A 25,139-nucleotide genomic window follows, 5' to 3' on the forward strand; every position below is an offset into this window, starting at 1 on the left:
AAGATACATATATTTCTGAAATTAGGATACATCTTACAACTGATGACATGTCCCACTGATTTGGCAACTTTTTCCCCTTAGAAGCACATTTGAAAATGGTGCATTTTATAACTGACAACATCTTAAATTTGATGAAATACGGTAGGTAGTCCAGAAGATGTTAACATCCTTTTGTTTGAAGCCCTCTGGTGCTATTTGCGAAGTTTAAAGGAAATAAGGATAATTACAGCACTTTAGTCTTAAAAGCAATTCTGGTATAATACATCCCACCCGATCCTCACAATCACCCTTTGGAGGAGGCAGGGCAGTTACGATGAGTGACAGAGACAACAGTCTCTCTCCATCAGGATCGGAATTCTTCTTTTGACTTCTTGCCCCAGCTCACGCACCCTTTCCTGGATGCTGCCTCACAAGAAATCGGCTCTGATTCCAGGCTTTCTCTGGTTTAAGAAAGTTCTGCTTGCCTTAAGAGAGTTGAGGAATCATTCCGGACTCTTTCTCCAAAGGACAACAGCTTCCTGACCCAAGCCAGGGAGAGGGCAGGAAAATCCCGTTTTAAACAGGACCAGTTCAAGTCCATATCCGCGGGCAGCGGGGCAATGAGGTGGGGGCAACCACGCAGTTGCCAGGACAGCCAGTGGCTGTAAGGAGGATGCTCACGCCTCACTCACCTCTCTGCGCTCGGGGACTGGACTCAATTCCCTGGACCCGCTCCCCTTCCCCATCACGTCTGTCTGAATGCCGACTGCGCCTCCTCCTCTGACCACGGCCCCTCACGTGACCAGCCGCCTCGCCCACCCGCTCCCTGCCCTTGCGCCATAATCTCCGCCCTCCCCTTCAGAGCCCCGCCCAACGCTTGGCACAGACCCCGCCCCTTCCCATCTGAGGGGCGGCAGGAGAGGGTCTGGATCTGGATGGCAGTGAACCAGAGCCACACCGAGAACCGCCATGCGGCCATCATCCCTTTTGGCGAAAGGTGCCTGACGGGAAGCTCCGGACGCTGTCACAGGAGGGAGGAGACGCAAGGGGCACAGCCGGCGGCTCTCGAACTCTCAGCGAATCAGAGACTTTCCCGCCTTTTCTGGGCGCCGCACGCTTAGCTCCGCCCTGACGTTAGGGCGCACACGCCGCCTCGCGGGTGCGCCGGATGCGAAGGTGGCGGCGGGCGTGCGGGGCTTCAGGCGTGTGTCGCCTCAGAAGAAAAGTGGAGGTGCACTGGTGGGAGTGGAGAGTCGCACTGCCCCTCCGGGTCGCGTGGGGCTGCCGTTGTGAGCCCGCCACCTTTGTAGGCTGACGGGAACAAAGTCCTGGGCTTCTGGGAGGTAGAAGAGGCGTGAGTGTAGGTCTTTCTGGAAAGATCCCGAACTGTGTGTGGGGAGGAGCCTCACCCGCAGAACTTCAAACAGCCCTCTTTCTTCTTACCCCTAACCGAGGAGATGACCGGTCTTACTTTATTGAAAATATCCAGACCATAAGACGTCGCGTCTAGGAAGAATGATGAGCTCTCGGCCTCCCATGGCGGCCTGGGGTTTGTACCTGTCGTTTTGCGTGGTGTTTGGGTGCCTGCCACTCGGCGCTCTTCTCGCCTCCATCAGGCCCAGCCCAGAGCAGCCCGTTTTCACTTCCCCACCTAATGCTTTGACTCCGCTCCACATCTCTCCTCAAAACCCAGCCACCATTTCCCAGAGTCCTTTTGGCTCCTCCAGCAATTCTTAATTATGCTTCTCTCTCTGTCCCGATTTGCCCTCATTTTCCTTTGCTCTCGCTCCACAGTGAGACTCTGAAACCCAGTGCAGTGCTCAGGTGAGTCTGAGCTAGGTCGCTGTGACTCATCTGTCAGAAAGATCCGTTAAGACAGTACCAAATGCTGATGTCCAGATCTTTTTTTCTATACTCCCTTCCCCAGAATATTTTCTTGACGGATTTATACGCACCATCAAGGCTTTATGACCTCCCTTGCTCCTGAAGGACCTCTGCTGCTTTATGAAGTATTGTAGTAGAAAATGATTGCTCGCCATTCTGACCGCAGTGTCTCCGTACACACTGGCCTAGAGAACTTTGATCTGTGTGTCTGTGGCTCTGTGCCTTGAAGCCACTTCTAATCTGACGTTTGGATGTCTTCTCATTCAGGCTACGGGCTTGTCTTTCTGCTTTTCTGTTTGTGTGCTGGAGGCAGGGAATGAAGCAGGGTTTTTAAAAATTATAACAAATACAGATTTTATGGTCCTTTGAATTGTCTTTGTGGGGTCCTTTCTGTGCACTTGAGTGGTTAATCACAGCCAAGCACTGTTCTAAGGGCTGTATACATGTATCTGCTCTGCCTGCAATGAGGATCGGTACAGTTTTCCTCATTTCAAGGTGGGAAAACTGAAACAAAGAGGAAATAATTTGCTTAAAATCATATAGCCATTGCATGTGGGAGACCTTTGAACTTAGGTACTGTGCATTAACTTCTCTACTCCAGCTGCCCCTCAAAAAGGAAAAGGACTGCTTCTCTGCTTTCTCCTCATCAAAGAAAGCTCTGTTGTTGCACTGGCTTCCTGGATTGAAACTACTTTAAAGAAATAGCTGGAGAGAGGGGGAAGATTGGTTGTATTTTGACTTCTCCTGCCTAGTCACAATACACAGTTGAGAAATTCATCACAGCTTGACTGTGTTTAGTGGAGGTTTTTTCTGATCCCAGCTGAAAACTCATAAATGTATGAGCCAGACTCTACTCGTAAAAAGAGAAGACATTGAGGGTTTTTTTTTTAAACCCATATTCTGAAACGTGTGCAGATAATGCCATGTGTGTTCATTGTAGAAAAATTGGGAAACATTTAAAATTACCCCGAATTCCAACATCCAGTACTTTTTACATTTTGGTATATAGCCTTCTGCACTTCCCTCTCTGAAAACACACATTTCCTCACCTCAGACTGCTTTGTAACTTGTTTTTCTCATTTACCAATGTATTGGGAATGCGTACCAGTATTAGTATCTGTATCATTATTTTCAGTATCTGGTATTGCAGTATGCTTGAATCTTTACTCAAGCCCCTATCTGGGATATTATGGTCTTAATTTTTCATTGCTATAAACGTTGCTGCAGTGAATTTTTTAAAGACTTCTTTCTACCCAACTGTCAAAATGTTTTTTTCAGACATATTCCTGAAAGTAGAATTGTGGGATCAGAGGACATACTTTTTAAAACAGATTTAAAATATACTTTAAAAATATGAAAAGCTTTGTCAAATTATCTTAAAGTATTAAATATATTTTATATTTTAATATACTTATAAGTAGAAATATACTTATTGCAAAATCACCCTACAGAAGTGACATTACATTTACATCTACATTTCTCTTCATACTGAGTACCAAATTTCATCATACGTTTGCCAACACCCTGTGTTAACTTTTGATAGCTCTTTCAGTCTGATAATGGAATCTAAATAATGAAATTTTTTTTTAAGTTTTATCACTAGTGAAATTATTTTTGTCATATTGTTATTAGCCATTTATGTCTTTGGTAAATTTTCGTTGTTCATAAATGTTCTTTTTTTTTGCTAAGTTGTCCATCATTTTTGTGTGTGGTAAAAACAGCAAAATTTATCATCTTAACCATTAAAAATTGTATATATTTAAGATATACAATGTGATAATTTGATGTACTACACATAGTGAAATGATCACTAGTCATCATCTCACATAATTACCATTTTTTGGTGTGATGACAGCACTTGAAATCTATTCTCTTAGCATATTTCTAATGTTCAGTACAGCATTAATAAGTCTGTACATTGGATCTCTAGACTTATTTATCCTAAATGATGGTAAATTTGTATCTTTTCCTGGCATCCCTTCAATCCCAATAACTGTTGTTCTACTGTCTTTCTGTGAATTTGACTTTTTGTTTTTAAAGATTCCACATGTAGGTGAGATCATATAGTATTTGTCTTTGTCTGAGTTATTTCAATTGGCATAATGTCCTCAAAGTTCACCCATGTTGTAGCATGTGACAAGATTTCCTTCCTTTTTAAGACTGAATAATATTCCATAGTATTTATATACTACATTTTGTTTCTCCATTCAATCACTGATGGCATTTGCATTTAGGTTTCTTCTACCTCTTGATTATTGTGAATAGTGGTGCTATGAATGTGAGTGTGCAAATATCTCTTTGAGACCCTGCTTTCAATTCTTTTCAATATATACCCAGAGTGGGATTGCTGGATAATAGAGTAGTAATATTTTTAATTTTTAAGGAGACTCCATATTATTCCATAGTGGTTGCACCATTTTACAGTCCCACCAAGAATGCACAGGTGTTCCAGTTTCTCCACATCCTAGGCAACACTTATTATTTTCTGGTGCTTTTTTTAAATAATAGCCATCTTAATTGGTATGAGGTGATATCTCATTTGTTGTTTTGATTTGCATATCTATGATGATTGGTCATAGTGAACATCTTTTCATATTTTTTGGCCATTTAGATATCATATTTGGAGAAATGTTTATTTAAATCCTTTATCCATTTTAAAATCAGGTTATGTTTTGTTGTTGAGTTGTAAGGAGTTCTTTATATATTCTGGATATTTTAACCCCTTATCCAATTAACCCCTATGACTTGCAAATATTCCCCCTCATTCTGGAGGTTGACTTTTCACTCTGTTGATTGTGTCCTTTGATGCACCAAAGTTTTCAAGTTTGATATAGTCCCATTTTTCTATTTCTGCTTTTGTCACCTGTGCTTTTGGTGTCAAATGCAAGAAACTTGCCAAGTCTAACAGCATGAAATTTTCCACCTATGTTTTCTTCCAGGAGTTTTGTAGTATTAAGTCTTATGTTTAGTTCTTTGATCCATTTTGAACTGATTTTTTAATATGGTGTAAGAAAAGGTCCAACTTCATCCCTTTGCATGTGGATATCTATTTTCCCAACATCAGTTGTTCAAGAGATTGCCCTTTCCCCATTGAGTGGTTATGGCATCTTTGTGGAATTTTGAAGATTATTTGACCATGTACCTGAGGGTTTATTTCTGAGCTCTATAGTCTATTCCACTGTCTTTATGCCAGTACCACACTGTTTTGATTACTGTAGCTTTGTGATACATTTAGAAACCAGGACATGTGAGTCCTCCAACTATGTTCTTTTCAAAATTGTCTTGGCTACTCAGAGTCCCTTGAGATGCCATATGAATTTTAGAATGAATTTTCTTGTGTGTGAAAAAAAATGCTTTTGGGTTCTTGATAGAGACAGCATTGAATCTGTAGACTGCTTTAGTTACTATGGACATCTTTAACAGTATTAAGTTTTCTAATACATGAGCATGGGATGTCTTTCCATTTATTTGTATCTTCTTTAACTTACTGTCTAGTGTCTTTTATTTTAGGCTGAAGGACTTCCTTTAGCATTTCTTGTTTATTTGGTAAAGTTTTAATTTCCCTGTAATTTTTGAAGGATAGTTTGGCCAGATATAGAATTCTTGGTTGATCACTTTTTTTCCTTCTAGTACTTTGAATATGTCATCTTGCTACCTTCATAGTTTCTGATGATAAGTCAGCTGTTTGTCTTATTGAGAATTCCTTGTGCATGATGAGTCACTTCTCTTGCTGCTTTCAAGATTCTCTGTATTTGGCTTTCAGCAGTTTGATTATAATGTGTCTTGGTGTGGATCTATTCGAGTTTATTCTACTTGAGATTTGTTAAGCTTGGATGTGTAGGTTCATGTCTTTCATTAAATGTAGGAAATTTTTGGCCATTATTCAAAAAGTCTTTATGCTCCCTTTTTTCTGTCCTCTTTTTCTTCTAGTCCCATTATGTATATGTTGGTATGTTTAATTGTGTTCCAAAGGTCTATTAGACTCTGTTCCTTTTTCTTCACTCTTTTTACTTTCTGTTACTCAGATAGTAACTGTTAACTTTGATTGACCTATGTTCAAATTCAATAATTCTTCCTGCTGAAATCTGCCATTAAGTCCCCCAATATTGAATTTTTTATCTCAGTTATTGTAGTCTTCAATTCCAGAATTTCTATTTGATTCTTTTTTATAATTTCTATCTTTTTATTGATATTCTCTACTTGGTGAGACATTGTTCTCAACCTTTTCCTTTAGTTGTTTAGTCATTGTTTCCTTTAACTTTTGGAATATATTTAAAATAGTTTATTTAAAGCCTTTGTTAGTTAATCTAATTTCTGGGCTTCTTCAGGGGCAGTTTCAATTAATTTCTTTTTCTCCTGTGAATGGGACATACTTTCTTGTGTCTTTGTATGCCTTGTGATTTTTTTGTTGTTGTTGAAAATTGGACATATTTTGAATTATAATGTGACAGCTCTGGAAATCAGATTCTCCCTTGTCCTCTGGGTGTTGTTGCTGCTTGTTGTAGTGGTTTTGTTTGTAGTATTATGTAGTAGTTTTTCTGAACTAATTTTTTAAAGTCTATACTCTTTGTTTGTCTTGTGTGGCTCTTGACAAATGTGTACTCTTTTCTATTAATTTAGTGGCTTGCTAGTGATTTGACAATTTGCTTACATGTCTGCAACAACAAAAACAACAACAACAACAACAACAATAATAACAAACCCAGTCTTTGCAGATGAGGGGTGTGTGTGTGTGTGTGTGTGTGTGTGTGTTTTGGAGCCTGTATCACTCAGCCAGGCAGTTTAAAACTCTGTCTTATCTTTTACTTTTTACTTAGGCAGAGCCTCATTATCAGCCAGAGGTAAGAGTTTAGGTACTTCTCAGGTTTCTTCTGAGCATGAACTCAGCCTTGAAAATATATGTGTTGTGCTTTCTAGATTCCCATGAACGTGTCAGAGGTTTTCAAAGCCTTTATTCCTCAAAGCTTCTCATTCCCCAGTCTTTCCTTCCTGAATTTTCAGTTTTTTTTAATTGTTTGCCCAAATGTCACCCTTTGCCCCAGATAGCAGTTCTAACAGATTTTGCTTGAAATGTTTTTGACACGTGTACCCTGGGTGGCTGCCTAAGTCCTGAGAGAGTTCTGAATTAGCCACATGCCCTGAGAGGCAGTCCTTCAGGAAACCACCAGACAGGTCAAAACAGACAATCACAGTTCTCTGAGGTCTGTTCTCCTCCCTCCAGTACTTGGTACCAGTACTGAGAATGTGGATTGTTGTTTTCAAGATTGTTGCCAAGCTGGGGAGTGGAGGAGAGTACCAGGGTAGGTTAAAGTGTACAAAGCTCTCTTATTGAGATTCAACTAGTTTTTTTTCTTGATTAAACATCCCCCTAGTTGCTGTAAGCTTTTGATTAGATTTTAGAATTCTGGGCTTATTTTTTAACATTTTTTATTGAGTAATAGTCATTTTACAATGTTGTGTCAAATTCTAGTGTAGAGCACAATTTTTCAGTTATATATGAACATATATATATTCATTGTCACATTTTTTTTCGCTATGAGCTACCACAAGATCTTGTTTATATTTCCCTGTGCTATGCAGTATAACCTTGTTTATCTATTCTGCATTTTAAAATCCCAGTCTGTCCCTTCCCACCTCCCACCCCCTTGGCAACCACAAGTTTGTATTCTATGTCTATGAGTCTGTTTCTGTTTTGTATTTATGTTTTGTTTTGTTTTAGATTACTCATATGAGCAATCTCATATGGTATTTTTCTTTCTCTTTCTGGCTTACTTCACTTAGAATGACATTCTCCAGGAACATCCATGTTGCTGCAAATGGCGTTATGTTGTCAGTTTTTATGGCTGAATAGCATTCCATCATATAAGTATACCACATCTTCTTTACTCAGTCATCTGTTGATGGACATTTAGGCTGTTTCCATGTCTTGGCTATTGTAAATAGTGCTGCTATGAACATTGGGGTGCAGGTGTCATCCTGAAGTAGGGTTCCTTCTGGATTTATGCCCAGGAGTGGGATTCCTGGGTCATATGGTAAGTCTATTCCTAGTCTTTTGAGGAATCTCCATACTGTTTTCCACAATGGCTTTCCTTGCTTCCCTCTCCTACTCTTAATGATTTAGATGTCTTCTTTTACAATTTTGTTTATTCTTCTTGTAGTTCATGGCAGTTATCTCCTTTCCAGTTATGAGTTTCTCATTTTTGTAGCATCCTACTTCTTTTCTATTTAGAGTAGACCTGTGAATATTTCTTTTAGCATGGGTTTAGTGTTGCTAAACTCTTTTAGTTTTTGCTTGTCTGTGAAGTTCTTTATCTCTCCTTCTATTCTAAAGGATAGCCTTGCTGGATAGAGTATCCTAGGCTGCATTTTTTTTTTTTTCATTCAGGACTTTGAATATATCTTGCCACTCCCTTCTGGCCTGTAGTGTTTGTGTAGAGAAATCAGCTGAGAGCCTTATGGGAGCTCCCTTGTAACTCACTCTTTGTTTTTATCTTGATGCCTTCAGGATCATTTATCCTTGACGCTGGCCATCTTGATTATAATATGTCTTGGTGTGGGTCTGTTTGGGTTCTTCCTGTTTGGGACCCTCTGAACCTCCTGTACTTGGATATCTGATTCCTTTAGGTTTAGGAAGTTTTCAGTTATGATTTCTTCAAATACCTTTTCAATCCCCTTTGTTCTTTCTTCCCCTTCTGGAGCCCCTATTATGCATAGACTGGCGCGCTTTATATTACCCCTTAGGTCCCTTATATTGTTTTCATTGTTTTTTATTTGTTTTTGTTTCAGATGTTCTGATTGGGTGCTTTCTGTTGTCCTGTCTTCTAGGTCACTTATTCGTTCCTCTGCATTATCTAGCCTGCTTTGTACAACCTTTAGGTTAGATCTCATCTTAGCAAATGAGTTTACTAATTCTACTTGGTTCTTCTTTATAGCTTCTATTTCATTTTTGACATATTTTATATCTCTAAACACTATTTCTTTTAGTTCCTTTGGTACTTTGATCACTCCTTTTTTGAAATCTTGATCTAGTAGGCCATCAATGTCTATTTCCTTGATCGTGCTTTCAGGGGATTTCTCTTGATCTTTTAATTGGGAGTGGTTCCTCTGCTTCTTCATATTGCTCATATCTCTCTGGCACTGTGGCTTAAGGAGTATCAGTTACCTAGTTCTCCTGGAGATGCTGTGCTCCTAATGATTTTATTGAGAGGTCTTGTGTCTTCACCCTGTTTCACGAACTCAGCTTGCTGTTTCCAGAGGCCCTCTGTTGGCGCTCTCTTCTGTGCTGCTCCCAGTGGCTGTTGGCTAGCAGATCGTGCTGCCTCCCAACACTAGGTCAGGTGCTGAGCTCTTATCCGGTGGGCGGGCAGGTCACTCCCCTTCCCGATGCCGCAGTCAGATGCTGCTACTCAGGGGAGGCAGGTGGGCAGATAGCACCCCCTCCCAGCACCACAGTCAGATGCTGCATTCCTGCCAGGAAAGCGGGTTTCCGCCTGCCCTTTCCCGATGCCGGTCGCTCCACTGCTCTGTGCAGCTGCCCACTCTGCCTCGGGTCGGCATTCCGAAGGCGGGCTCAGGGAAGACCGTGGAATGGCCCCGCCTCTGCTCTGTACCAAATCTCAGCTCCTTGTTTGTCTTGGTGGCGTGAGTTCTCTGAGGTACCAGGGCAGAAAGATCCTATCTGCCTCCAGCTGTAAAGTCTCAGTCCTGCCTAGGAGGTTGCGGAGCTCCCTGGTGTGGATTCAGGTCTCGCCCCGCCGCCTCCTGGGCACTGTGCACAGGAGACTATGGCAGCTGTGGCTGAGCCCCGCCTCTCTTCTCGCAAGAAGTGCCAGTAAGGGCGGCACAGGTCTGAGGAGACAAGGGCTATGGCGCTCCTCCCCCCCAGGGCACACCAGCCATGTTGCTTTGCTTTTTTCGCAATTTATGGGGGACCGAGGTTCTGCTCCGTATCCCTTCCCAGCCACGGCACGCAGCCCCCTGCAGTCCCCTGGGGCTGCCTCAGTGCAGCCTCCCCAGTCCTTCAGCCAGCTCGGGATGCCTGCCCCGGTCCCCGCTGCCGGCTTGCGTCTTGGGCTGGGTGTCGCGGGGACCCTTTGTGCCTGTTTAACTCAGTTCTGTTGGTCAAAGGGTGCTCGGGGCAGATCTGAGCCTCAGAGGTTCCCCCTCTGTCCCACTGGCCTCTCTGTTGGAGAGAGGAGACCCAGCGAACGAGTGCCAGTCCTCCTTTGCCACTCCCTCCCCGCGGGATTGGTCCCACACTGTTTTGCTTTTTCTTCTTTCTTTTTTCCTACCAGAGTCTTGGCGTCTTTGTCTTTCGAAGAGGGCGATGTTCTGTCGGAGTTTGGCAGGTGTTCTGGTTGGCTGAGTGGGTCTGTAGATGTCAGTTTTGGTGTATTTGTGGGAGAGGGTGAGCTACAAGCGTCCTTCTACTCCGCCATCTTGCTTCCTCTGTCTGGGCTGATTTTTAGAGTTCCCTGTTCCACCATATTTGCTGACATCCTATATTTTCATAATCTCTTAAAAAGCCCCTTTTATCTATATACCACCACCCTAGTTGCAGTTCTTATTACCTCATATCAGGACTATTTTAGGAACGCTTAAACTGATTGATCTCTCTGATACACCACCACCTCCTTGATCATGTAAATTCCCTGCTGAGACAGCTGCAGCTCTCAGTTCCTTCTTGCCTATCAAATGATGTCTCCAAGCTCTAGTCTCAGCATGGCTTCATCTCACTATTCCTCCCAACCTTACTTCCATGCTGTTTTGATGAATCCACACAGGTAGGCTGCTTCCAAGTATGCAGCTTTCTTTCCACTGCATACCTCCGTTAATGCTGCTCCTGCACCTCCATTAATGCTGTTTACTCCCCATCAGATTGTCCCCTACCCTCACTTCTGCCTACTGAAACACTATTCATCTCTTAAGAATGAGCTCAAATTTCAACTTTCCATAAAGTCATTCCTAATTACTTCAACCAAAAGCTAATCTCTCCTTCCACTAAACTGCTGTAATATTTTTGTGCCATTTATGTGATGCTTGCATATATTACTTGCATTATTACCTGTATTCATGTTTTCATTCACTCATTCTTTCAATAAATGTTTTGTAGCACCATTATTTGCTAGGGCTACAGTGGCAAGGAAGGCAGACATTGTTCCTAATGATTTTTAGGGATGACACTGAATAAACACATACACATATATGTGTGTGTGTATATATATACATACATACATACATACATACATATGTATTATAATAATTACTAAGAAAGGAAAGAAAACAGTAGGATTCTATGAGTGAGAACAGGATGAGTCCAAGTTTTACAGGTTAGGAGTCAGGGTAGAACATGGCAGGAAGAGGAAACAACATGTCAGAGGATCCTGGAGCACTCTGTGTATGCCTTGCCTTCTTTACCAGAGTCCAAGAAACATTTCCATTAACATAGTGCTTTATACCAACTGTACAAGAAGTATACGAATTAATGAATAAACAATAATAAAAGTAGGTCTGATAAGGGGAAAAAAACCCACTGATAAAGAAGGAGAAGAATAAGTGTGAATTGCCAGAGAACAAGATCATTTAAATTACTTTCTATTTTAATAAAATAGCAGCAGCAAGTAACATTAAAATCTCCCTCCAGGCTAGAAACTGTGCTAAGAACTGTATTTGTATCATTCTGTATAACTTCTAAATTGCATGCTGTCTGCTGTTTCTTTTCCACAGTGTCTTGAAGCAATGTTCAGATGTGGACCTCTCCTTCCTACAGCAACCAGTGGGATCCAATCTCTTTAGTGGTACAAAGAGGGGAACATTGTTTCTCACTTCATACCGGGTAATTTCTACTACTACTTTGATCTGATTAACTCTACATTTGTTTTTCTTAAAATGGAGAGAGGTTAAACATTGACTTTCAAAGTATTTTAAAACATTCTCACTTTGAGATTTTCCATGTTGAGGAGTGGTGGAAGAAAATTGGTGATGTTTCTCAATTAGGCCAGGATGCCAAAGCAGCCTTGACTTTAGAATAGCTCTTCCATGTTTCAATCCATGGACAAATGGCCTTCCTCTTCCTAAGTTTCTTTCCTGTCTTAGGTGATCTTTGTGACTTCACACTCAATCAACGACCCCATGTTTTCTTTTATGATGCCATTTGATCTGATGAGTAACTGCACCGTTGAACAACCAGTCTTTGCCCCCAACTACATTAAAGGAACCATTCAGGCAGCTCCGGATGGTAAGTGCTCCCCATCAGAAATGTACTTTGTTCCCCAAAAGTTTCCAGAAGGTTTAAGATTCAGACTTGGCTCATGTTGGAATTCAAAGAAAGCTGCCCTGCTTCTTTGGGTAGTGCTTCTCTCAGTTTTTGTGGCAGTCCTGTTGCCGGCTGTGCCAGCCTCTCAGTGAGTGTGTACCATTTTTTCCCCAGGTGGCTGGGAAGGACAGGCTGTTTTTAAATTAGCCTTTAGAAAAGGAGGTGCCATTGAATTTGCCCAGCTGCTGACGAAAGCTGCCTCTGCTGGTGAGTGATGCTGATAAAAATATTAAGGGCTTTGGAGTTTTGAAGCCTGTGTAATTGAAGTTAGCTAGTGAAGATGTCTGGCCTCTCTGGTCAGGCAGCTGGTAATTGCACATATATTCAGCAGACATTTCCTGAGCCTACCGACTATGTGCCAAGTACCATACTAGGTACTGGGAACACAAGATTTAGTCCATCCCTATCCTGAAGTAGTTTGCAGTCTACTGGGAGGTTACCATCTGATACCTGAATGACTAATTATACCTGATAGTCTTTTGTCCACTTAAGTGCTGGTCTTACATATCATTGAGCAGCCTCACTTTCAGCCATGTTGCCTCTGGTATGCCTTTTTATCTTCTCTCTTCTCTGGCTTTGCCTTTGCTTCTCTTAGTGGGTTTAATTTCAGTCTTCCATGGGACTAAAGCATGGGAAGAGATACTGTCAAGCCCTGCAGCACTGATATAATGGATATACTGGAGGACTCTTTCAAACTTGGAATGCAGATAATCTTTTTATTATATATTTTAATTCAATCTAGCCTCACTTTATGCCCCTCAGTCTCTCAGTTTTTGTATGCCAAACCATGGACTTCTTTGTGTCTTGTGCTCCCATCTCTGAGCCTTCGTGCTATTTGCTCTGTCTGGAATGCTCTTCCCTTTTCTCCCTTGCCTTCTATCCCCAACTCCAATCTGTTGAGACTAACACAACCTAGTAGAGACAGACATATGCAAATACATTATCCTGTCTTACGGTATGTGTAGTAACAGAGGCATCGACAAAGTCCTGGGAACACACAGAAGGATGGAGTGAATTTTCTAATTTAGAAGACTGACTGGATCACGATGCTATAAACCATGGTCGAGTATAAGAGATAGTCTAAATTGGAGAGGAAATGAGTTCAATTATAGACATAGTAATACTAGCTAACATTTATTGAATGCTAATCATATACTGGGCAGTGTTCCAAGAACTTTACATGTATTAATTTATTTAATATTCACAAAAACTTATGATGTAGGTCCTATCATTATCCCCAGTGTGTAGCTGGAGAAACTGAATCAGTGGTTATAATAATTTCCCAAGGCTGGAATGATGGGGCTGGAATTTAAACCTTAAACCTACTCTCTCTCTTTTTAAACTTTTTATTTTGAAAAAAAAATCAGATCTATAGAAACATTGTGAGAATATTACAATAAATTCCCATGGACCCTTCATCTGGATTCACCTGTTATTAACATCTTCCCACATTTGCTTCACGTTGTTCTTTTTTTTTTTCTTTTGTTTAACTATTTAGGAGTAAGTCACACAAAGAATATTTCTTTCATTCCTAAATATTCAAGTGTGTATCTCCTAAGAACAAGGGGATTCTCTTATCTAACCTCAGTGTACTTATCACATCAGAAAATTTATCATTGAAACAATACAATTATTTAATACATAGTTGATATTCAAATTCAAATGATTGACCATTACTATTCCTAATTCTAATACCATTTTTTTTCCCAATCTAGGATTTAATCCCAGATCACAGATTGAATTCAGTTGTCCTATTTCTTTGGTCTCTTTTAATCTGGGCTCAGCCTTTCTTTGTCTTTCATGATATTGACATTTTAAAAAGAATACAGCCTTATTGTTTTGTAGATTGTCCCTTAATCTGTGTTAGTCTGTTTCCTCGTGCTTATATTCAGGTCATATATTTTGGCAAGAATACTGTATAAGTAATACTGTCTACACTTTTTTAAGATTCAGAGTTGGCTCATGTTGGAATTCAAAGAAAGCTGCCCTGCTTCTTTGGGTAGTGCTTTTTTGAGCCTGCGCTCTTAAATCCTGCACCATATTAAGTGTGAGGTACATGAGATTCTAGAGGCAGTGAACATATAGCTCGGACCTCCAAAGATGAACTGCATCAAGAGCTGATTTGAAAATCCTCAGCACACAGGTCATCTCTGGAGCCATGTGAACGATGGGCTCATTCAGTGAATTAAGGATGGTATTCCAAGGGTCCTCAACATTTAAAGGATCTTCAGTGAATACTGGGGCTAACTGAGAGGTAGGAGGAGAATCAAGTGAGTTTATTATTCCAGAAGTTAAGCTTCAAGCATTACTGGGTGTTCATCTGTCAGCTGCTGGAGAGATGTTTAGTAAAATAAAAACTGAAAAATGTGCATTGCATGTGGAAATTTGAGGGTGTTGGTAATCTTAGCAAGAGAGATTTCAGTGACTTGCTGAGAAGAAAGGTGACAGGAGAGACATATTGTAGAAAATTGAGGAGTAAGAACCCTTTTTACAGTCACCTTTAATAATACAGGGCAAAGATATAAATGCCAAGGAATTCACAAGCTGTTTCCAACTGACAGCAGTTCATGGTCCAGATGGCAGACAGAGTCTGGAAGCCTAACATTGGATAACAGGGCGTCCAGCAGACAGAGGGAGTGTAGCTATGGAGAATCTAGGGATGTCTGGGGAGCTCAGGACAGTTGCATTCTGGGTCTTGAATTGACTCTTATTTTTAACCTCATTGTACTGAAGGGGCTTATTTTTAGGATTATGGGATAAATGTTAGGCAACTTTAGGGGATCCTCTTTGTGCTCTCACCAAGTTCTGCTTCTTGGCCTACAAAGGTAGGTCAGAGCCTCAGCGGTTGCACAGCCACTTGGAAAGGATTTAGGCAACTTATATGAACTTGGCCCAATATCTGGAACTTCTCTGGGTCTGATTATATCATGGTTTATGTGCAGAAACCTATGCCTGCTCCCCTGGCAAGAGTCAGGTCTTGTGAGGTGGGCTTCCTTGAGGCCTTTGGAATTAACTAACCTCTCATCATAATTCATGATCTGATTATTTGGCCAGGAAAGATTCCTTCCCCTCTGCAGAGTTGATTTGTCAAGGCTCTTTGATTTATGTTTTTAGCAAAATATATATTGAGTACTTATCATGTGCCAAACCCTAGGTGAGACAATTGGGAATACAACAGGGAATGAGATGAGACATACATACATAGTCCCTTTCTTTGTTAAACCTGCAGTCTAGTGAGAGTCATATAAGAAATAAGCAAACATGTAAGTAAATAAAATACTTATTCTGAAAGAAGATACTCATAGAATATTGAAAAGGAGGGTAACAGGGAAGGATGTCAACTTCAGGTTTACAGGGAATTAAGTTAATGCTAGCTATTAAAACAGTAAACCCAAAATTATCAATGGCTTAAGGTAATGAACATTACTGCTTATATAAAGGCCAATGAGCAGGGGTGAAAGGGGGCTCTGTTCCACGTAGCCCTTCCGAGACCCAGGGTAATAGAGTCTCTGCCATTGTTAACACATGGCTTCCACGGCCTCTTTGAGTAGCCAGCAGAGAGGGGAAGAGAGTGAAGATCTTACCTGGGAAGTTTTTGTGGGCCAGGCCTGGAGCAGTGTACATTACCTCTGGTCCTATGCCATAGGCAGCAATTAGTGTGGCAGGCCGATAATAGCTCCCAAAAGTATCATCCATGTCCTAATCCTCAGAATCTGTGAACATTCCCTTGTTTGTTAAAATAAAAGTCTTTTTAGATATAATTAAGGGTCTTGAGATGAGGGCATTACTCTGGATTCAAGTGGGCCCCCGATACCATCAAAGTGTCCTTATAAAAGAGATGTAGAGGGAGACAAACAGAAGGACTTTCTTGGAATGGTGAGAAAGGGTAAGAAAACAAATATATGTATGTTCATGTGTGACTGAAGCGCTGTGTGGTACACCAGAAATTGATACAACATTGTAGACTGACTATACTTCAATTAAAAAAAAATACACACATACACACACACAAAAGAAGTACTTTCTTCGATACTGCCATTACATTGGACTTTAAAGGATGTATCTTGCCATCTTGATAGAATCCTCACCTGGAAATTTTTTCTCAGTACCTATTATGGTAGGTGCTGTGCTAGGCCTTGAATAAACACAGGCAAATACACACAATTACCACCTTCAGGAGGCATACAGTTCAGAACAAGGGCAGTGTATGTTTTTAGTCTTGTATCCTAGGAGCATTGTTGGACACACATGTAAGGTGATGGTTAATACTGTGTTTATTTGGTTGATAGCTGCTGTACATCTAGCTTAAAAGAAATAAAGTGTCCTTATTTTGCCAAACTTGTCTTCTCAGCTGCCAGAGGAATGCCACTTGGAAATGTAAATTACTGGTTCGGCCCTTTGGGACTGTATGTTATTACTGCGCCAGGGGGCATGATGTATACCCAACAGACGCCTTGTCCAGGTAAAGTCCCAGGTAAAGTCCCAGGTAAAGTCTTCCTGGGAAGTGGAAAAGTATGCCAGGGGCTCAAAGATCTATTCGCTGCTAGCTTGCCTCTAACTCTGCTACAGGAGAAGCAGCAGAAGTTTGGGGGGGTTGGAAACTGGTTGAGTCCATGACATCATGTCCAGACTGACATGCAGTGGCAAGTCAGTAAGTGACTGGACTTCTGTATCAGGCTGACTTTTAACTATAATGTACAATTATGGAGCATACCTGGGCAACTCTCATTAGTGGGAACAGTCACTTCCTGCTTACAGCCTGAGCAGAGAACATATGCTCTAGCCCACATCCCCCTTCCCTTTTCACACAAGCATAGTCATCATACTTGTGCTATGCCCTTTAACCTCACTGAGGACTCCAGTCCTTGGCTGTGTGCCCTGTACTTTTTCCTTTAACAGTTGTGCCTGTCAATAGCTGCTGAGTCATGTTCCGGGGAGATGCTAGATCAGTGATTCTCAAATGTGGTCCACAGGCTGTTTGTGGTCCACAAAGGGTGTCCTAACAGGTTGCCAACAGACCCCCAAATGCAGACCATTTCTTGGGGGTCTCCTTCGAACATGACTTGCATGCCTGTCAGCTTCTAGTTTTGTATACAACTGAAGGATAGTTATTTATAACCTTAACGGTTACCTTAGTTTTTAAGGGTTAATAAAATCTAATATTCAAAATCTAAAAGTAAGTGTTGCTAAAGTTTTATAAAAAGTTTTTGAGTTGAAATTCACGTAACATACAATTAACCATGTTTAAATGTACAATTCAATGGTATTTAGTGTATTCACAATGTTGTAAAGCCATCAGCTCTCTAGTTTCAAAATTTTTTCATCACTCCATAGGAATACCCCATATCCACTAAGTATCCATTCCCCATTGTCCCCTCCCCTCATCTCTTAGTTTCCTCTAATCTGCTTTTTGTCTTTATGGATTTGCCTATTCTGTATATATCACATAAAAGGAATCATACAACATGTGAATTTTTGTGTTTGGTTTGTCTCACTTCGCATAATGTTTTCAAGGTTTGTCCAAGCTGTAGCATGTATCAGTACTTTATTCTTTTTGTGGCTGAATAATATTCCACTGTATATATCACAGTTTGTTTATCCATTCAGCCATTATTGAACATTTGGCTTGTTTCCACCTTTTGGCTATTATGAATAATAGCTGCTATAAACACTTGTGTATAGGTTTCTGTGTGGACTTAAGTTTTCATTTCTCTTGAGTATATAGCTAAGGTTGGAATTATTGGGTCATATGGTAATTTAGTGCTTAACTTTTTGAGGAATTACCCAACTATTTTCCACAGCAACTTCATTATTTTGTATTCCCGCCAGCAATGTCCAAGTTCCTGCTTCTCCACATCCTTACCAATGCTTGTTATTTCCCCTTTTTTGCTTATTCTCGTTTATATTAAAGCCATCCTAGAGAGTGTGAGATGATATTGTGGTTTTAATTTGCATTTCCTTAATGACTAGTGATATTGAACAACTTTTCATGTGCTTGTTGGCCATTTGTATATCTTTGAAGATATATCTATTCAAATCCTTTGCCCATTTTTAACTTTGGTATTTTATCTTTTTGTTGTTTGAGTTGTAAGAGTTCTTTTTTTTTTAACATTTTTTATTGATTTATAATCATTTTACAATGTTGTGTCAAATTTCAGTGTAGAGCACAATTTTTCAGTTGTACATGAACATATATATATTCATCGTCACAACCTTTCTCTGTGAGCTACCATAAGATCTTGTATATATTTCCCCCTGTGCTATATGGTATAATCTTGTTTATCTATTCTACAATTTTGAAATCCCAGTCTATCTCTTCCCACCCCTCACTCCCTTGGCAACCACAAGTCTGTATTCTATGTCTATGAGTCTATTTCTGTTCTGTATTTATGCTTTGTTTGTTTGTTTTTTAGATTCCACATATGAGCAATCTCATATGGTATTTTTCTTTCTGTTTCTGGCTTACTTCACTTAGAATGGCATTCTCCAGGAGCATCCATGTTGCTGCAAATGGCATTATGTTGTCAGTTTTTATGGCTGAGTAGTATTCCATTGTATAAATATATCACCTCTTCTTTATCCAGTCATCTGTTGATGGACATTTAGGCTGTTTCCATGTCTTGGCTATTGCAAATAATGCTGCTATGAACACTGGAGTGTAGGTGTCATCTTGAAGTAGGGTTCCTTCTGGATATAAGCTTAGGAGCGGGATTCCTGGGTCATATGGTAAGTCTATTCCTAGTCTTTTGAGGAATCTCCATACTGTTTTCCACAGTGGCTGCACCAAACTGCATTTCCACCAGCAGTGTAGGAGGGTTCCCTTTTCTCCACAGCCTCTCCAGCATTTGTCATTTGTGGACTTTTGAATGATGGCCATTCTGACTGGTGTGAAGTGATACCTCATTGTAGTTTTGATTTGCATTTCTCTGATAATTAGTGATATTGAGCATTTTTTCAAGTGTCTATTGATCATTTGTATGTCTTCCTTGGAGAATTGCTTGTTTAGGTCTCTTCCCATTTTTGGATTGGGTTGTTTGTTTTTTTCTTACTAAGTCGTATGAGCTGCTTATATATTCTGGAGATCAAGCCTTTGTCGGTTTCATTTGCAAAAATTTTCTCCCATTCCGTAGGTTGTCTTTTTGTTTTACTTATGGTTTCCTTTGCTGTGCAGAAGCTTGTAAGTTTCATTAGGTCCCATTTGTTTATTTTTGCTTTTATTTCTTCTAGGAGAAAATTTTTGAGATGTATGTCAGATAATGTTTTGCCTATATTTTCCTCTAGGAGGTTTATTGTATCTTGTCTTATGTTTAAGTCTTTGATCCATTTTGAGTTGATTTTTGTGTATGGTGTAAGGGAGTGTTCTAGCTTCATTGTTTTATATGCTGCTGTCCAGTTTTCCCAACACCATTTGCTGAAGAGACTGTCTTTATTCCATTGTATATTCTTGCCTCCTTTGTCAAAGATTAGTTGACCAAAAGTTTTTGGGTTCATTTCTGGGCTCTCTATTCTGTTCCATTGGTCTATATGTCTATTTTTGTACCAGTACCATGCTGTCTTGATGACTGTAGCTCTATAGTATTGTCTGAAGTCTGGGAGAGTTATTCCTCCAGCCTCTTTCTTTCTCTTCAGTAATGCTTTGGCAATTATAGGTCTTTGATGGTTCCATATAAATTTCATTATGATTTGTTCTAGTTCTGTGAAATATGTCCTTGGTAATTGGATAGGGATTGCAGTAAATCTGTAGATTGTCTTGGGCAGTGTGACCATTTTAACAATATTGATTCTTCCAATCCAAGAGCATGGGATATCTTTCCATTTTTTAAAGTCTTCTTTAATTTCCTTCATCAGTGGTTTATAGTTTTCTGTGTATAATTCTTTCACCTCCTTGGTTAGATTTATTCCTAGGTATTTTATTACTTTGGGTGCTATTTTAAAGGGAATTGTTTCTTTACTTTCTTTTTCTGTTGATTCATCGTTAGTGTGAAGAAATGCAACTGATTTTTGAACATTAATCTTGTAACCTGCTACCTTGCTGAATTCTTCGATCAGCTCTAGCAGTTTTTGTGTGGACCTTTTAGGATTTTCTATATATAGTAACATGTCGTCGGCATATAGTGACACTTTTACCTCTTCTTTTCCAATTTGGATCCCTTTTATTTCTCTCTCTTGTCTGATTGCTGTGGCTAGGACTTCCAGGACTATGTTGAATAGAAGTGGTGATAGTGGGCATCCTTGTCTTGTCCCAGATTTTAGTGGGAAGCTTTTGAGTTTTTCACCATTGAGTACTATGCTGGCTGTAGGTTTGTCACATATAGCTTTTATTATGTTGAAATGTGTTCCCTCTGTACCCACTTTGGCGAGAGTTTTTATCATAAATGGGTGTTGAATTTTATCAAATGCTTTTTCTGCATCTATTGAGATGATCATGTATTTTTTGTCCTTTCTCTTGTTGATGTGATGTATTACATTGATTGATTTGCATGTGTTGAACCACCCTTGTGTCCCTGGGATGAACCCCACTTGGTTATGATGTATAATCTTTTTTATGTGTTGTTGGATTCTATTTGCTAATATTTTGGTGAGGATTTTGGCGTCTATGTTCATCAGTGATATTGGTATATTATCCTGGATATTAAACCCTTATCAGATATGGGATTTGCAAGTATGTTTCCCATTCTGTAGGTCATCTTTCATATTCTTGATAATACTGGTAGATGCATAAAAGTTTTAATTTTGTTGAATGTATCTATTTTTTTCTCTTGTTATTTATGCTTTTGGTGTCAAATTAAGAATCCATTGCCAAGTCCAGTGTCACAAAAATCTACCCCTATGTTCTCATCTAAGAGTTTTATAATTTTGGCTCTTATCTTTCAGTTATTCATTCATTATGAATTAATTTTTTAATATGGAGTAAGGTTTGGGTCCAACTTCATTCTTTTCCATGTGGTTATCCAGTTGTCCCAGCATCATTTGTTGAAGACATTATTTCCCCATTGAATAGCCTTGGCATCCTTGTTGAGAATTAATTGGTTATAGATGTTTAGGTTTATTTCTGCTTTTAGACTCTCAGGTCTATTCCCATTGGTATATAAGTCTATTCTTATGCCAATGCTACATGGTTTTGATTACTGTAACTTTGTAGTAAGTTTCAGAATAGGGAAGTGTAAGTCTTCCTATTTTGTGATTTCAATATTGTTTTGGCTATCCATGGTCCCTTGTAGTTCCATATGAATTTGAGAATCAGCTTTTACGTTTCTGCAAAAAGACTGTTAGAATTTTGATAGGGACTGCATTGAATTTGTATATCAGTTTGGGGGTGAATTGTTATCTTAACTGTTCTAATCCACGAACATAGGAAGTCTTTATTGAAGTCTTCTTCAGTTTATTTCAGTAATGTTTTGTAGCTTTCAGTGTACAAGTCTTTCAGTTCTTTCACTTCACATTTATTCCTAGTTTTAAAAATTCTTTTGGATGCTATTGCAAGTGGAATTGTTCTCTTAATATCCTTTTTGGATTGTTTATTGCTGTAACTATAGCTTTTTTTAAAAATTAAACTTTTTACTTTGAGATAATTGTAGATTCACATACAGTTCTAGGAAATAATACTGAGATATTATTTATACCTTTTAACCTAGTTCTCCCACTGGTAACATTTTGCAGATAGGATATTGACATGGATACAATGAAAATGCAGAACATTTACATCACCATAAGGATCTTTCATGTTGTCGTTTTACTGATACACCTACTTCCCTCCCACACCCTCCTCCTCTTTAACCCATGGCAACCACCAATCTGTTCTCCATTTCTATAGTTTTGCCATTTAAATCATGTTATATAAATGGAATCATACAGTATGTAAGATTTTGGAATAGACTTTTTTCACTTGACATAATTCTCTCAAGATTCATGCAGCTTGTTGCATGTATCAATAATTTATCCCTTCTTATAGTTGAGTAATATTTCATGCTATGGATGTACAATTTATTGAACCATTCAGCAGTGCAGTGATATCTGAGTTGGTTCCAGGTTTTGGTTATGAATAAAGCTACTGTAAAAATTCATGTACAAGGTTTTTATGTTAACATATGTTTTCATTTCTCCCCCATTAGAATAGCTACTATCAAAAAATACAAAACAACAAATGTTGGCAAGGATGTGGAGAAATTGGAATGCTTGTGTGCTGTTGGTGGGAATGTATGATGGGACAGCCACTGTGAAAAACCGTATGGAGGTTCCTGAAGAATTTTAAATGACCCAGCAATTCCACTTTGGGGTGTATACCAAAAGAATTGAAAGCAGGGTCTAAAAGACATTTGTACGCCATGTTCATAGCAGCATTATTCATAATAGTCAATAGGATGAAGTGTTAGGAAGTGTTCCCTCATCTTCAATTTTTTGGAAAAATTTGAGAAGGCTTGGTGCTAGTTCTTTAAATGTTTGGTAGACTTCACCATTGAAAGTATCAGGTCCAGGTCTTTTCTTTGTTGGGAGACTTTCTTTTCTTTTTCCTTTTTTAATGATTCAATCTTCTTACTAAGTCTATGCAGATTTTCCATTTCTTCACAATTTGGGGTTATAGGTTTTGTGTTTCTAAGAATTTATCCATTTCTTCTAGGTTATCCAATCTGTTGACATACAGTTGTTCGTAGTAGTCTATTATAATCCTTACTTCTGTAGAATCAGTAGTAATGTACCAACTTCCTTTTCTGATTTTAATAATTTGAGTTTTCTGGTTTTTTTCTTGGTCAGCCTAAAAGTTTTCTCAACTTTGTTGATCTTTTCAAAGAAGCAGTTTTTGGTTTCACTGATATTCTCTGTTGTTTTCCTATTATCTTTTTCATTTATCTATGTTGTAATCTTTTTTATTTCTTCCTTCTGCTGGCTTCAGGTTTAGTTTGTTCTTCTTTTTTTAGTTCTTTAAGTTTTTAAGTTAAGTTGTTGATTTATTATTATTCTTGTTTTTTAGTGTGTTTTTAGCTATAAATCCCCCACCTCCCTAGCATCTCTTTTGCTGCATCCTGTAAGTTTTGGTATGTTGTGTTCTCACTTTCATTTGTCTGTAAGTATTTTCTTATTTCCCTTATGATTTCTTCTTTGATCCATTGGTGGTTTAAGAATGTGGTGTTTAATTTCCACAAATTTGTGAATTTTCTGGTTTTACTGCTGTTGTTGATTTGGAAATTCATCCCTTTGTGGTCACAGAAGCTACTTTGTATGGTATCTATCTTTAAAAATCTACCCAGACTTAATTTGTTGCCTAATATCTGGTCTGTCCTGGAAAATGTCCCATGTTTACTTGAGAGGAACATGTATTCTGTTGTTGTTGGGTAGAGTGTCCTATATATGTCTGTTAGATCCAGTTGGTTTGTTGTGTTTTTTTTTTGAGTCCTCTACTTCCTTATTTATCTCATATTTGGTTTTATCCATTATTGTGAGTATGGGATATTGATGTCTCCAACTGTTATCGTAGAACTGTCTATTTCTCCCTTCAATTCTGTCAGTTTTTGCTTCATATATTTGATAGTCTGTCATTAAGTGTGTAAATTTTATAATTGTTATATCCTTTTGCTGAATTGGACATTTTATTAATATGTAATTTCCTTCTTTGTCTCATAATCTTTTTGACGTAAAGTCTGTTTGTCTGATATTAGCATGGCCATTCTTGCTCTTGTTTGGTTACTATTTACATGAAATATCTCTTCCCGACCTTTTACTTTAAATTTATTTGTGTCTTTGTATCTAGAATAAGTCTTTTATATACACAGCATGTAGTTGAATTCATGAGTTTTTATCTATTCTGTGAATCTCTGTTTTGATTGGGGAATTTAATCCATTTACATTTAAAGTAATTACTGATGATGGGGGCCTTACTTCTGTTATTTTGCTGTTTAATTTCTATACACCTTATAGCTTTTTTGTTCCATATTTTGTGCATTTACTCTCTGTGTTTAGTTGATTTTTTAATAGTGAAAAGTTTAAAGTCCTTTCTCATTTCCTTTTGTTTATATTTTATAGCTATTTTCTTGGTGGTCATCATGAGGGTTACACTTAACATTCTAAAGTCATAACAGTAATTTGAATTTTTACCATCTTAAGTTCAATAACATACAAATACTCTGCACCTTTACAGCCCTTCCGTCTTCACCTCTTTCAGCTGATGTCACAAAATTACATCTTTATACATCATGTGCCCCCAGTCTAATAATTCTCTTAAATGCTTTAGTCTCTTAAATTATGTAGAAAGCAAAAATGGAATTACAAGCCATTGTTATAATATTAGCTTTTATAATTGTTCAAGGATTTACCTTTATTGAGATCTTTATTTCTTTATATGGCTTCAAATTAATGTCTAGTGTTCTTTCCTTTCACCCTGTAGGACTCCCTTAAGCATTTCTTGCAGGGCAAGTCTGGTGATAATGAACTCCCTCAGCTTTTGTTTATCTGGGAACATCTTAATTTCTTTCTCACTCTAAAAAGAGTTTAGCCAGATATAGGATTCTTATTTGACAGTTTGTTTCTGGTCTCCAATGTTTCTGATGAGAAATCTGCGATTATCTTATTGAGAATCCCTTATATGTGATGATTCACTTCTCTCTTCCTGCTTTCAAGTTCTGTCTTTATCTTTGGCTTTTGAAAGTTTGATCATAATGTGTCTCAGTGTGGATCTTTTTGAGTTAATCTTACTTGGAGGTTATTGAACTTCTTGGATGTTTATAATCATGTATTTCATCAAATTTGGGGAGTTTTCAGCCATTATTTCTTCGAATATTTTCTCTACATCTTTCTCTCTTTCTTCTTTTTCTGAAAATTCCACAATGTGTATGTTGGTCTGCTTGGTAGTGTCCCACTAGTCTCTTATGCTCTGTTCACTTTTCTTCAATCTTTTTTCTTTCTATTCCTCAGTCTCAACAATTTCCATTGTCCTATATCCAAGTTTAGTGATTCTTTATTCTACTTA

At 38.9% G+C, this 25,139-nt stretch overlaps 1 protein-coding gene across 2 annotated transcripts in view; it reads left to right on the forward strand.

Annotated features, from left to right (window-relative positions):
• The first annotated feature begins 868 nt into the window (after nucleotides 1–868).
• WBP2NL (WBP2 N-terminal like) overlaps nucleotides 869–25,139 on the forward strand; it is a 33,349-nt gene continuing 9,078 nt past the window's right edge. The window contains exons 1-5 of one of the 2 annotated variants that reach the window (XM_072973615.1): nucleotides 869–976; nucleotides 11,590–11,698; nucleotides 11,959–12,100; nucleotides 12,293–12,385; nucleotides 16,530–16,652. In XM_072973615.1, coding sequence (XP_072829716.1) covers nucleotides 915–976; nucleotides 11,590–11,698; nucleotides 11,959–12,100; nucleotides 12,293–12,385; nucleotides 16,530–16,652 — 529 coding nt within the window. In that variant the 5' untranslated portion in view covers nucleotides 869–914. The remainder of the gene's footprint in view (nucleotides 977–11,589; nucleotides 11,699–11,958; nucleotides 12,101–12,292; nucleotides 12,386–16,529; nucleotides 16,653–25,139) is intronic. The other variant, XM_072973616.1, reaches the window with a different exon arrangement.

Source organism: Vicugna pacos, chromosome 12 (assembly GCF_048564905.1).
Source record: "Vicugna pacos chromosome 12, VicPac4, whole genome shotgun sequence".
Classification (NCBI taxonomy): domain Eukaryota; kingdom Metazoa; phylum Chordata; class Mammalia; order Artiodactyla; family Camelidae; genus Vicugna; species Vicugna pacos.